The 15,460-nt window shown below is 39.5% G+C and overlaps 1 protein-coding gene across 1 annotated transcript in view; it reads left to right on the top strand.

Annotated features, from left to right (window-relative positions):
• Positions 1 to 15,460, top strand: part of LOC106919159 (cadherin-18-like) — a 130,254-nt gene that overhangs the window by 49,222 nt on the left and 65,572 nt on the right. Inside the window, exons 3-4 of the mRNA XM_088001312.1 lie at positions 1,927 to 2,221; positions 9,101 to 9,220. Coding sequence (XP_087857438.1) covers positions 1,927 to 2,221; positions 9,101 to 9,220 — 415 coding nt within the window. The remainder of the gene's footprint in view (positions 1 to 1,926; positions 2,222 to 9,100; positions 9,221 to 15,460) is intronic.

Here is a 15,460-nt window from a genome sequence, read left to right as displayed (position 1 = left end):
TAGTCTAACTGCTCCTAATTTACAATAATCACTCGCTCAGCAGGGCTGCACAGTGGTTAGACAGTTAGCACAATCACCTGAAGATCAACAAGATCTAGATTTAGTTTCAGATTTTCTCTGTGCATGTGGAGCTTTTAGGTGCTCTTGAACTTTTAAGTGAGTTTATTTTTTTGCTACCCTAATGGGTTTGTGTAACCATTATGGATGACCCAGTTACAGGAGAGAAATACACGGACTTCATGGAATTACAGTGTTAAAATGTAAGTTTTTTTTTAACAAAAATGTACAATTAAAAAGAAAATCAGTGCAACTTTTATTACTGCTAAAAGACACATCTCAAACTATAGCATAACATAAATTATAATAATTTCAGGAGTTTGATTGTTTATGCATGTTTTCTACCCCACTGTTTTTGCTAAGTACCATTAAAACACAGGAGCTGATGATTGTCAGGTATTTAGCATTTGTAGCTAGCTTTCAGTGGGTTGTTTATTTTACCAATAGACTCTAACTCATATATTATTCCAAAGGTTGTTTGATTGACAGTGATTTTTTTGCTGCAACGTTTCACTCAGTTAATAAAATACTTCTTATATTTAATAGTATTAGCATGCCACCTTTATTTTGAAATTCAGCTTCACTGGAAAAATGTAAAACTGCTTCCCTGCTGAGCTTTTGGCATAAAAGTCTTAATCCTCTTGGTATCAATTATGGCTGAACCAATGGTTTAGCTTCTGCTTTATTCCTGTGGGTTCTGGTTAGAGAAAAAAGGGAACACTTGTAAGGATTTCCTTCAAACCTTTAATCTCTAAAGATGCGGTTCTACAGGGATGCTTGGGTATAGTAGCGCCTGAGAGAGGTATATTGAATAATGTGATGCCTGAGTTTGATGTCTGACCGATTTTTAAAGGGGAGGAATGTGGGCCAGAGACCACCATGCAGTGAATTAATCCTGTAAAGCCTACTACTCTACGGAGTTCAGAGCCTCTACATAAAGTACAGCTTATTGAGATGCAACTCATAGCCTTTTTCTCTTCATTAGTTTCTGTCCTGAGGAGGAAAATGCCCATGGCTCTCCCAATTTTTCTAAGTGATGAATAAAATGATAAATGTTTTGTATTCTAAGTAGCTTTAAATGTCCATTGCAAAAATGTTTATACTTCTTGAATGTTTAGAGCTCTTTTAGATCCATTAACTAACAATAGAAAGATGGATGGAAAACCTGTACAGGCTGCAAAAAAACTGCTGTCTGGGGTAAAGGTTTACCTTCCAGCTGAACAACAACCCAAACATACAGCCAGAGTTATAATGTAATGGTGTAGCTAAGTGTTTCTTTACCCAGAGTTCCTCTTGTTTTACATGCTCCATCACGCCTGGTTCGAAACACCCAACTCTTGTTAGTTGGTCCTTTCAGTATGCAGACATAAATCCACTGGGAATCAGGCATACAACTTATAGACCTGTGTGAATAAATGGTTTCTATAGAATATGACTGAGATTTGAAAGAAAGGAGATAAATTCAAGGTTTGCTGTGTGCAAAGCTGGTAGAGACATCAGCATGAAAAGTTCTTCTGTAATTACTGCGAAACCCGATTCTACAAGGTATCGAGTCGGGAGCGTCGAATGCAAACGCATGATATACTGTTTACATTTTATTTATGAAAGATTTGAAACCCATGTGACTTTTTTTTGTGCTCTACTATTATGCTCTACATTTTGTTGGTCTGTGTTTAAAAACCTACTAAAAAACATGGATGTTTGTAGTTGTCTCATTAAAAAGTGAAAGGCGTGTGAAGACTTTTACAAGCTGCTGTATTTTCCATCGCAACATTTCAGTTGATTTAAAAAAATAAAAGCATTTAAATGTTTTAGGAACATCTTGTCCTCCACATTCTTACACCCTTTCTTTGTCTGCTTTCCATGCAGCTTCACTCAAACTCAGATAAAGGCGATGGATCCGTCCGATACATTCTGAGTGGAGAGGGAGCCGGGTCTATATTCATCATCGACGAGGTGACGGGTGATATTCATGCCACCAAGAGCCTGGATCGAGAGAGGAAAGGACATTATGTCCTGCATGCTCAAGCCTTGGACCGCAACACGCAGGAGGCCCTGGAACCGATGTCGGAATTCATCATCAAAGTCCAAGACATCAACGACAACGCACCTCAGTTTCCAGATGGACCCTTTGTAGCTACGGTGCCCGAGATGTCTGAAGTGGGTGAGTAGTGCAGCTTAATAACCTGGAGCTCTACATGATTGTCCTCTCTTGTCAATTGCCATAAGTCAGAGAGAGAGAATGGAAAAGACAGTTAGAAATGAACTTGAGTGGTTTTATTTGCCACTTTTTATGTAACACTCATGCCATCATTACGTTTGTGCTCTGCAGTAAAAAGGGAAAATATCAAGGGAGGACCTTTGGCTTCACCCTTGTGTATAATTTAAAACTACTCAGAGTAAAATGCCCCAGTGGAAAAGACGGTATTAATGTGAAAAAGTGCAATCAAACATTTACCCTGTGCTGCATTCTGGTTTGACAATCTTCTCCAGTATGTTTGATCTTTTCTAAGCCCGAGTCCTCTTTTTCATCTCTCTCTCTCTCTCTTGGGTGGGCAGGTCTTTATGAGCACTCAATAGTGCCTCCACCATCACCACTGCAGAGTTACCCCCACACTACGGAGGAATGTAAAGCCTCCAACCTCCTTCGCTGAGACAGCCACTCTTCTCATGCCCTAGCATCATGTGGCCAAACATCCATGTTTTATTTCTTTTTTTTTCTGCTTCCTTTTATAGCTCGGGTGAACAAAAGCTGCTGCTTTTTTTTGTTTTTTTTTCTCAGTCCAGTGGATTTTGCCTCACGGCACAACAGCTTTAAAATATGACGCTCTAATACTTTAAAATGATTTGTTGCTGGCCCAAACTGCAGCCAAACTGCTGTCAGAGTGATTTTGCTTCAAATGCAACATAAAGAAGCAGGTTTGTGGAACTGACAGTGAGGTGGAAGCATCCCGTTTATTTCTGTCCTGTATAAAATCACCCACAGAAATATATCAGAGAATGAACGGCTTCATCTGGGTCGGAGGAGATGCAGGAATCCGATTAAACATGCAGAGCTCGACAGGTCTGTCAGAGCCCTCTTTATATACGGTCAATATCTCGATGGTTGCTGTCATGAATATTCATGAGCAGGCCAGGCCTGATGCACACAGAGCTCTGCTTGTTACTGTGTAGGTTTCTGACTAAAGCATGTCAAATAAATGTTTCATAATCGCAGGTGATAAATATTTAGGTGTTGGTTTAGGGATAAATGTGTTGGCTGCTACCAGGGGAGAGAATCATACATTTTTAACCAACTGTGAAGGAGTTTAATTTTTCTATCCTGACCTCTAGATTGAATGGAAAGCAAAGTGGCTTAAACTCAGTGCTGTGCAAAAGTATTTATACCGCCTCTGCTTTATTACATACATGATGATGTCGGAACTACAAATTTACAAGTACAGTGCTGGAAAACAATAGTTAGACCACTTAAATATTTATTCAGTTTTGGGGTTTTTTGGTCACAGTTCAGATTATTAAACTGATTTTAATAGCTGATAACTAGAATGGATAAATTCACCATCAGGTGAATTAATTAAAGTTTATTTAATTAAGAAGTCAAGCAACACCAAGGACTGCATATTCTTAGACCTGTTGAATCAAGACTGATTTAAATCAGGATTTCTGCAGGTTTTACTAACTCAAATTTAAGACTTTTTAAGACCGCTATGAATGAAATGTAAAACTTGTATCACAACATAAATCTACAAAAGAAAACCACAAAATTGTATATTTCAGTAGTGCCTGGCTTTTTAGTAAGGAATGCATGTAGAGTTGTATGAGTTGGAAACAACAGAGGCGGAGAAGAATGTCATCCAGCCAATTAAAACTATGTATCTAGCTAACAAGGGTTTATTAGCTGCTAGTTAGCAATAGCCACAACCGACTGTGAAGATGTCTGTGCGTGACTCAAACGTTTGCTTGACAGAAAAGTCCTGTGAGAAAAATAAACTATGTAGAGTGCAAGGTTAAATAGTCTGTTGAGTTTTTCTTAAACTCAACAGTTTGGTTTTGTAATTTCAGCCACTTGGTGTGAACACATACTGGGAGAGCTTGTGTGAGATTTAAATGCTAACTTCCCAAATTCTTTGTTCACATAGACGCATGCAGTCACAGCAGTCTCACAGCACGCTCAGAACAGTGGCACAAATGTAATACCATAAAGTTTTTAACTAAATGCATAAAACGTGAGGGTGTTTAATCCTGTCACCGGGAAAAGTGAAGGGTGTTAAAACACAGATGTGACGTCCGTGTGAAGGTGACACCGACGACTCAACTGGCGTTACCTTAAAAAAGACGTGTCTGCTTCAAAACCATCCAATATGGCTGAAATGAAACAATTCTGCAAAGACAAGAGAGGTAAAATTTCTCCTCCGTCATGTAAGAAACACTTGATGGCAGGTGATGTTCAGAGGACAATTACCTGTTTGTGCATTCAGGTTCTTTGATGCAAACATTTTGCGCCCTGAAAAACATGCAAGTGTGACAAACGATAGCTGCAGATTGGTTTCACTTTGCAGGATTCCCTTTCAAACTATGTTAAAGTTTAAGGTTGTGGGTGTCAATACTTCAGAATGTCTGTTTTCTTGAGAAGTTAACGTCTCAGTTTTCATCCTTACCTATTCCAAGGTTTTGGCACAAACTCAATCATCAGTTGCATGTGATAAAATCAATCACCACTGACATCCCAAAGAAATAAGTCATTTTTACCCACTGATGGGTAAAGCAATTATCCTTTTTGCCCGCCCCCATTATACTTTTGCCCATGGTCATTAAAGTAAATCGGCTTCAGCCGAGTGTCTTCAGCGTCAAATCGGCTGTAACAATCAACTGTCCTCACACTCCACAGCACTAATCCCCCCTCCACATTTGTCAATACTAAATCTCCTAAGTGTAGGAATGGTCTGTGTTGGACTGTGGCAGCTAATTGCTTGTGATGTTCCTTTTCCCCCGTCTTAAGTGATTAGCTGGGTACATGTCAGGTAGTTCAGCTGCATGATCTTTACTATATTCACTGGGGACATAGTATTGTAGTGAGTGCTGGTTTAAAGGGGATCAAGTCAGCAGTAGTTGTTTTCCAGCAGTGGTTTAAAGATGCATTTAGCTTCTGTGACAAGATGAAGAACGACTGAAGGATCATAAGATCGAGGAAGAATAATCTGTGTCAAGAATTTCAATCAGAAATGTTGATGCACTTGTTGGATTTAAGCTTGTGGCTGGGAATGAAAACTTCAAAACACAAAGGAAGATCTTGAGCACGGCTAAAGGAGTGCTAGGCTAAACACATGAATATATTCTTCCTAACCAGCTGCGTGTTATTTGGCACTCTTTTGCTGCAAGCATTAACTTTTTCAGCATATATTTGAAGTTTGTTGGAAACAGAATCATTATATATTAATGGTGTTTAAAGAAAACATATTAAACATAATCTAGTTGGGTCTGAGCCCCACTTTGGATATCTGTCAGCTTGGTAATATTTGAATGTTTTTTCTAAAGTGGAAGTTGTTGAAGATCCTCTTGACTAGAGCAGTGGTGTCCAAGGGCAACTGTCCTGCATGTTTAGGTGATTTCCTGGTTCAACAAAAGTGAACTTAATGAGTGATTAACTAGTAAGCCTCTGCAGACCTCAGTGACATACTGAGGGGGTAAATTGAATTTGAATTAGGTGTGTTGGAGAAGGCACAAATCTAACGATACAGGATGTTGACAGGACATATTAACGACTCATAAACTCTCCGCTGAGCCCGACCACCAGAAATCTTTAAGGTGTCTTTAGTATCACAATACATTCATCTGAAGTAAGTTAAAAGATTTAGAAGTGTTTCCATGCTGGCACTCATCGTAAAACCCAAAATAGGACTTGTCTGTTTATATTTCAGTTATGAAATATAAATGGAAAAATAACTGAAGGCAGATCTCTCCAAAAGAACAGCTGTTTCCTTTGTAAATACACATTTTATCTTATCAAAATGACACCTAGTTTTGACCTATAAAGTCTCAAATAACATCTCACTGGGAGTTCATGTCAGTGCAGCAGATTTAAAAAAAATTCAAGCTTAATGCCTTGATTCTGGTTGCAGAAGGATGATAAGAACCCGCGATCCGTTTTCAGAGCCCAGCTTTGATCTCTTAAAAGGCCATTATGCATCTCGGTGCGACTGCTGACTTCAGTAAGTGCTGAAGAAGTGGATAAATTGATGTTTGTCAGTAGGTGTGATAAGTGGATGTAAAAATGTGCCGAATTAAATAGACATTTAAAATACATTTTTGAAAGAAATTAAGAAAAGATCATTCTGATTTTTACAGCAGTTTGGCTTTAAAACCTGCTATTGACCACATTATTTACTTTTGCTTTGCAATATTACAGTTCAAGGGCTGAGTAGATCATTGAACAAGTCAATGTGTGAATGTGCTTTCTCCAGCTGAAAAAGACCCAAAAACTGACATTTTTTGTACAAAAAGATTAAAGATCAATAGTCAACTTGCAGCTTCAGCCATCACTGCCAGAAACTCCTGATCAGGCCTGAAATCTGGGTGTAGTCATGGACTTAGATCTCTGCATCCAGAGAGAAAAAGACAAACACATGAGGCACAAAATACAATGACATGGAAAGTCTTACACATACTTAAAACACCCAGCAGGACTTGGATTTATCTTTATTATAAAATAAGGTTTATTTCCTCATGTTCTAGCCAATTTACGTGTCAACATGAGACACAGTTTGTTGGCATCTTTATCTCTGAAAACACTCTAAGATTCTACAACATTGTGTGTTTCTGTTTCCTTACACTTGACGCTGCTCAGAGTAAAACCTGCAACTACAAACGCTTCCATTTTTAATCCCATCCAATCTAAACTCCAAAGCAGAGAGTAAACAGGCTCCTCACGATGAGTCACTGATAATGATGTTGTTGGAAAATGTTCTGAAAATTCCCAAATGAAGGCCTATTTAATTCGCCGCAACTAAAAATAAGCACAGAAAATACTACATTCATTTTATTCACATAAACACTGATTTTCCTCTTTGGGCTGAGCGTGCTTCTATTGAAAAGAACAAAAACATGTTTGTTGGCTTTTGCTTTGTGTCTCACCCAGAGACTGTAAAAGGATGTTTTAATGAGGTGAAAAGTTGATTGTTTTTCATTATGATGCACCAAGGTTGTTATTTAGCTTTATTTTTGAATAATAGTTTATAAAAACAGGCACACAGAACATTGAGTTTAATGACTACAAACCTTTTATTATCATCATCTTGTTGACTGTAAATATAAAGTGCTATGGCTGATTTAACATTTCCATTTAAACCTGCAGTATGTAACATTTATAAGCAATGCTTCACAAGTAACCTGTCAAAAAAATCAAGCTCATCTACCTCCTCCCTGTGGTCTGAAGAAATGCACCGCTCCCGGTCAGAAACGGCCAGTCAGAGCCAGGAGGAAGGTCTTGGCGCTGGCAATCAACCTCATGTACACGCTGCACCTGTACTGATGGCAGAGAAACGACTTACTGTTCCAGGAAAACCATTTATCCACTGTCATCGGTGATCATGCTAACTAGCTGTAACGTAGCAGAGAGTAAGGGGAAGGATGGTGTGAGTAGCGCATACACAGGAGTAATTAACAGCGCTAAGACCCACCTCCTGGCTCTGATTGGTTGTTTCTCATTGTGTATTTCTGTAGATGTCAGTAGAGCTACATGTAGAAAGCTGAGGAGCATGATTTTTACTTTTTTACAAACATAGCAACAGTTTCAACAAATTTGTAAAAACATTGTCTATAAAAGTTGTACACTGCAGCTTTAAGTGTAAGTGTGAATATCTAATGAATGCACTGTTATCTTATGCAACCTGCATAGATACTGTTCATTAAAGATGAATTCATAAAAACAGGAGTAAAGCTGTCTGTGTTAAATATTGGATTCTAACTTTTATTCATTTAGAACATATTTAGATTGCAAAGCAATAAAGGAGTTGATGGTTTCCACTAAAACCAGCCCTGCATGGCTGCTTGCATTCACAGCTAACCGGCATGCTGTGCACTGTTTATGATTTATGGTGGCTGACATTGCACTCTGCTCCACCGGGTAACTGAAAAAAGGGAAAAAATCACATCTGGTAGGACTCAGAGGAGTTTCACTGTGTGATTTCCTAAGAAGCTCAGGAAAGCAAGGCGAGAGTCCAGGCAGCTGCAGGATGCATCATTCTGCTTACGTCAGATCGCACCGTCGTGCTTCCATATATAAATACAGCAGTGCATCAAATAAGCCAGTTGTGCAATTACAGCGCACTCATCATGTGATTAAAAGGGGTCAATGAAGCCTGTAATGCCATGTGAGCAACACTTGGTGTGTAAAATTGAACCTCAATTGCTTTTACAATGAGCTGCTAAGTAAAAGGTCAGCATTAGTTCAGCTTTTTAATCACTTGTCTTTGTTTTATGGTGCTTTTTTAATTCATTAAAGCAATTGCATTCATAATATTTTCTCATTTGGAAAAGGCTGTTAAAAACATTCTCAACAACTTGCATGTGATGGAGGTCATGCCCAGTACAAAATGATTTTTTTAAAATGTTCCCATTACATTTGTTACACAGATATTGAAAAATCTGTTTTTCTTTCTTGATGATTATTCATAAGCTCCGACTATTTAGTATATTTTTTTCTTTGCATCTTGTATCTCCACCACAGACTCACTGCAGGCATCAAAGAACCTCAGAGGATTTTTCCAGCCAAATGTTAACCAGGGTTGAAACATGCTAAATCAGCTCCTTGTTTCCTTACATTACACAGGGTGACTTTGTTTAAAGTCTGACTAGTATTTAAACTGTTCTTCTGTTTCCAGCCATGTGACCTTAAATCTTCTGGGATCTTAATGTTCTAGAAGTGGTTGCTAGGAGATTTCAAACCAACGCACAATTATACAGAGTGTCCCTACGCTGCCATTCGAAAACCTTTTTACAAAGAAAGCAGGAAATCACTTCTGCTTCTCTTTTCTTCTATTTTTAGGTACGTCCGTGTTGCAAGTCACAGCGACAGATGCTGACGACCCAACCTACGGAAACAGCGCCAGGATAGTCTACAGTATTTTACAAGGACAGCCATATTTCTCCGTGGATCCCAAAACAGGTGCCGTATTCCTGCTTGCTGGGGATAAAATGTTGCAGTAAACGCCTATTTGCATAGAAGCACTAAAAACAATGTTCAAAAGTATTATCACTCCTTGAACTTCTTTACATTTTGGCAACTACAAACCTGAATGTTTTTACTGGGACATTGACAAAAGGAACAGGTGACTTTCAAAGATCTTTCTGACTTGACAAGCAGATTTTTTGTTCAGCTCCTGTTACTCTGATGCTTCAGAATAAAATCCAATGAGCAGCTAAGAGGCTGTGTTACATTCATAGCTCAGGTGGACGAATATGCAGATGAGATCATTATTAGTTTGCTATCTAAAAATCTGGAAAATTTCACTGTTGTCACTTTTCAGAGATTTTTCAGTAGATTATATATAAAATATTCAAAAGAAGCCACTTGACATGCTACTGGTTAGCATTTGCAAATCAGACAATCTAGTTGATTAAATGCAGGAGCAGAAATAAGGAAAACTGCAGATATTAGATTCCTTGGTGCCATTACGGTTTCTAACATGGACATTGTGTATATTAATGTTTTAACTTAAAATAGGCAGTTCTAGTCGTTTTTAGAGGAGGCCTGAAGGTAATTGAAGTTGATGGAAGGTGACTCTTGATCCCCTCACAGGTCCACTGCACATTTTGTTGTTCTATCATCTAAAGTTGTAGTAAAATACAACATAGATTGCTGTCTTAATGTAACCCAGTGATTGTTGGGTAAAAATGCTCTTGCAGGGTATTGTTCAACTATTGTTGTTTATCTCTTAAAGTGTAAGAAATCTTTGCTGTGGACGTTCCGGTGCTATTTTCACCACATCTGACATCATAAAAGTTAAAGCTACAGTTATGGCTGAGTCATGTTGTGCAGCACGCGAACCTCACTGTGGACCATAAGTAAGTTCTCCTGGGACCAAGCAGACATTTGCAGAACTCTCTCCAGAAAGCCATTGTTTCCTGCTCAGCGGTGCTCAGTCTTTTAAAGTTCATCCTTTGTTTGAGAGGCGTCTTCTATAATCTATTAAACATGAATAAGCCTTCTAAGGTACAACACATATAACTTTTATATGATGTAAAAAATGCAACATTTTCAGCGTGTATAGGTCTTTTTTATTTCTTATCTCTGAACCTTACCCGGTCATTTGTCCTGGCGCTGCTCTTGCATCTAAAGTTTGCGCTGCTCTCCTGTATGAGTTGATTCATTGCCGTCTGGGACACACTGCCACCTCCGGAGAGACCACACCGCCCATGTGAAACGGGAATTTTCATGCTGAATGAATAATACAAATGAACAGCTGTACGTTTTGACTTTACCGTGAGGAAAAGAAAGACGATTGGGAATTAATGAAACCACATCCTGTGTTTTGTTATTGCAGTGGAAACCCAATGTTTTCACACACTTCACCACATTGTTCACTTTAACATCCCATACTTTCTGTCCTCTTGAGGCACTTTTCAATTCAATCACACAAACATTTCAAACGGTACATTTAGTTCACTTCATTATTCAAATCAGTTTAAAAAGTTTGTTTCTGAGGAAGCCCAGCTGATTCCATCAAGTTTTTGCCTTTTTGACTTAATACTAAGTTATTAATTCAACTTTTTTGTAACTTTATGTAACATATTTCTACAATATAAAACTTGCAAAGATATGGATGGATGGATGGATGGATGGTTGGTTGGTTGGAGACTGTCGCAATCGGCAATAAATCAATTAATCAATTAATCATATGATAAATTAAAATGAGCTCAATAATATCCATTTGCATAATTTACTTCACTCGGGTGTTTTGGTCTCATTTAGCCCCGTTTTTGTTTACAGACACTTTATAATTCATTTTATTTGTTGTTTTTTTCATTTATTTTGGAGATTGAAAAGCCCCTCCAGTTCCAGTGTTAAACGTTCAGGTGTACTTGGACTATTATATTACTTGAAAATGGTCTCAAAACAACAATATTAATATTGTCCTTGAAGTTATTGCAATAACTTCAATAAGAATTTATCAAGCCGAGTTGTAACCTGATGTTTTTTAATCATTCTTTATGGAGATAAAAGGATGATATGTGCAGTTTTTCCCTCCGTTTGCCCATAAACTGAGCCCTTCTGGATGAATCCGATGCCTCACTTTGCCTGAGCTGACGCTGCAGCTTGTCTGACTTCTAATTGGGCGTGGGGCGTGCAGAGGATGGGGACGTGATGGAAGGCCTCAGCCAGTTGCTCTCTCCACACAGCACTACTCCACCCACACATATTAATTTATACAAGTAGGCTGCTGCCTTTTTTTGTCACCGGCACACCGGCCTTGTCTCTAAAATTAGCAGCCGGACTCCTGTTGGTCAGCGGAGGACGCACGCATGCGGCGAGCTGCACTTTGGTTTGATGCTTTACACGCTCGGCTCGGGTATTAAAGCGGTTGTGCTGGCGCAGCGCCACGTTCCAGCCCCCCGCCGGAGAGGTGAAGCCACTTCTGCAGATGTCTCACGGTGCATTATCATGCTTACACGTCCTCACATCCTCCTGTACTCGGCGTCCATTATGCTTAACCTGCAAAGACACCTTCATGGGAAATTCACAGACTATTCGGGGGGCGTTATATGAGCGCTCACACATGCAGCGTATTCCCCTCTGAGCAAAGGCTGGCATCCTGACATAGAAGTGACTGAAGATTATTTAAGCACAGAAGGTAATCATGGCATTTGGCACACACACATGGCGCTGAAGAAAGACATAAGGGATTTCCTCGGACTTGACCCAAATCCTCAGCAGGAGTCAAAGTGACCACTTTCACTCAGTTTTGTTTCTCCTGCCCTGGCTGGTGTGATAACATCCCCTCAGATCCCAGAATGACTGGAGAAGCAGAAGCAGACGTGTCTGACTGCTGACAAACTGCATGAAACGGCAGAGATCTCTTCAACCTGGGAAGATGTCACAAATAGAGATGAAGTTATCTCCAAAGCAATCATGAACGTTTATTACAGCTCTGGAAATGCTCACTAAATATGGCTTTAATATCCGTAATGGCTTGCAGCTGCTTAATGAAGTTAAGCTATTGCAGCTAAGAGCCAATGCAGATGCTACTGTAACTCTGATTCATTCTTCAGTTTACATATGTGAGCCTTTCAGCTGTTTAGGCTTGTAACTCAGAGTAGCTGGAAATTCAAATTCAACACATCTGTCTTGACATATGTACCAAAACATGCTGCTTCTCACAATCAAGAGCAAAATGAGTCCAGGCTTCTTACGAGGTGGAATTTGGTTGAAGTGCGTTTTGTTTTTACTTTGCTCTGAGTAGTCCATGTGTGTTGGGGTCAAGGATGTTAAACTTAATGTTCTTCATCATCTGGACAAGATGTGTTAGTTTTTTTCATGACGTCACTTTCTTCATTTATGAATACAGTCAGTTTCAGTTTCAAGCATGTGGTTTGTTGAAGGAATGAAGGAATCTTGAAAGTCCAGACAGCTCTGGATGCTGTGAGAATAATCCATGTTATTGTTGGGTCACTGCGTCGTCATGGAGTTTTTCCAACGTGTCCTAAAAATCTGTGGCAGGTTTTGTTTGCTTACAGTTTAAGCTGCATGATAAGGTGATGCTGCAGCATATTTTCTGGCATCATGTCATCCAACATTATTATTGCACAAGGCAGATGGACTATAGTGTGAAACTCCCTGAAGTTATCAACTGTAAAGCTTTTCTTCCCAGTGGAAATGTGGAATCTCTGCTTACACAACCCACACCTGTTATGGTCACACTATAAATGAAATTAACATAGAAAACAGCTTAATCCCTGGCAGTAACGTTGAACTGTTTAATCAGAATTGATTTTGTGTGTGTGGACGGAGTCTGTCCCTGTAGAGCCATTCTTTCCTCTGCGTGTCCCAGGCAAGGCGTACTGTTTATTACGCCTTGCCTCATGTACACTTTGCTTTGCATACAGTGTCTCCAGGTTGACTGTCAAGGCTGTTGACTTAGCTGTCCGTACGGATGCATGCATTTACAGTGCAAACACTGGGTGTTTGTTTTTTGTTGAAGGAATTGAACCCATATATGTCTGAGGCAGCAAGCATCAATAAAAACAATATTTTTTTCTTTCCTCCTGCTGCATGCTGACATTATGCACAGTGTTGGGATTAATGCTGCACTATCAGCAGCTCAAGGTGTTTTTTTTTTTATTTGTTTTGTTCCCATTGCATGCCAGGAACCAGCTGCAGTCAAGGTTGCAACGCTTTCATGTTCATTTAAAGCACAAAGCACCTGTCTGCACCCAGATATTCATTCACACTTTCCCTCCTGGATGCTGTGAAATGACAATATATTGTAAGGGAACTTTCTCAATGCCATTTTAAAACACTACATATACTGAATATATTTTCTCACACTTGCTGCAAATTAGAGCCCACGGAATAAAAAGGTTCCACATTCAGTCAGTGTTTTCAGAAGGCTGCTCACTTCAGAAAATAAACAAAGACAAACTTTGAAAGAAATTGGACCAAAATGGTATTTTTGTTCACAATTTTGTGTAGCAGTGGTAAATTGTGACATTATATGATATGCCCATTATGTATTGGTTGAAATAAAAAATATGTTTTCAGAATGCATTGAGCTAATAATAATTTTTGCCTCAGTTTGATTAGCAGACATTAATTGTGTAACAGTCAAACGGGCCTATTTGCTAAATCAAAGGCTAATTCTTTTAGACGGTTGACATCTCAAAGTCACTTACAGATGTGCTAAAGGGTGAGAAGAAATGAGTTCATACTTCTTTATAATTACGGCTGAAATCACACGGAGGCATTTTCTCATCCCTACAAGAAAAAGAACCGAAGCCATGATGGAATCACAACTGACAGGACTGTGATGGTTTCATCTAAAATGCAGAAACAGGCGGAAACTTGGGATACGATTGAATTTGTTATGGACCTAAGTGAAGATGGCACAGACCTTCAGCTGGCGTGTAGCCAGTGATGCTTGTATTGGAAATTATTGAGGAGCCAAGAGGGGAAAGTATAGTCCTTTGACTTGAGACTGTCAGAACATATACGGCTGTGGACTTTTAAAAAAACAATTTACGCTGGCCTCTGTTCACTGCAGAAAGCATTCACAATATTTAAGGCGCTCTATTGATTCATATATACACACCCACAGGGAGGAGATGAAGAGTCCACTCAGGAAGACCCCTGGCCGGGAATCAAACCCGGGACTTTTGCTTTCAAACTGCTGTGATTCTTCATAACAGATTCAACAATGTGTCTGAAAAATTACTCACACTTTTTATTCCTGAGTTTAGGTTAATTGTTTTCCATCTTCTTTCTCCAGACTACATATTTTGTTCTTGTCATCTCTTCTTGGTAACATGGTTCACTTATTTACACAGACATCTACTTCTGAGTAAGAACTTTTATTTGATCAAATGTACATAGTTATGAAAATACAAGTACTTTTTTATATGAAAAGGAAGGCCTCACCTGTTCAAAAAGAGGAAATTTGTCCTAAAAGGGACCCACTATCGACAAAACGCTTGTGCAATTTTAAACCTTTCTCTCTCCTCTTCTAATGAATAAACATGTAAAGTGCTAGATGATATTAAACTACTTCAGGGAGAGTCAGCCTTGCAGCTTGACCAAACATCATCATCTGCATTAGAACAGGGGACTGAACAGGATTTGGTCTTTTCTGCAGTCCCAACATAAATCCAGTGTCCCAACACCTAAAAAAAGCTCAGTGAGGAAACACACCGATTTGCACAAATACAGTGTCAGCACTGCGCTTCAAACGGCTGCAGCTAAATTCACAGAAAAATAAAAACAAAAACCAGTCACTATAACTGGCCAAACTGGTGACTTGTAATCACCAGCGAGTCAACATAAAACACCGGGAGCCATGACAGCAAGCTGCTCACATGAAACCACAGCCACCCTGACGGACAGATTAGCTGCACTTCTCTGCAGCAGGTGCAGCTGATTGTTGGCGCCTGATTAGAGCCCGGTACTGTGACTCGGGTCCAATCAGTCATGCTGGTAGGCAGGATGTGGTGCGAGCGAAGGCAGCGGTCCTGAACGTTGGTTTGCACATGCTGATTTGCATTCGAGAAAGACTCCCAAAAACCCGACTGGGGAAGAGAAAAGTGGGCGAGGCAGAGGTGACAGCCGAGCAGGGAACTCAACTCCTTCAGTCAGTGCTAATGAACAGTTTCAGCTTCCAGTTTCTCTGTTTGGCTGCCTGAACTACATTTGAAACCA

The sequence above is a fragment of the Poecilia mexicana genome, unplaced genomic scaffold, assembly GCF_051168715.1.
Source record: "Poecilia mexicana isolate PSO_F unplaced genomic scaffold, ASM5116871v1 scaffold_20, whole genome shotgun sequence".
Taxonomy (NCBI): domain Eukaryota; kingdom Metazoa; phylum Chordata; class Actinopteri; order Cyprinodontiformes; family Poeciliidae; genus Poecilia; species Poecilia mexicana.
Note: the sequence above shows the minus strand (reverse complement) of the source record. Positions and strands in the feature narration are given on the sequence as shown.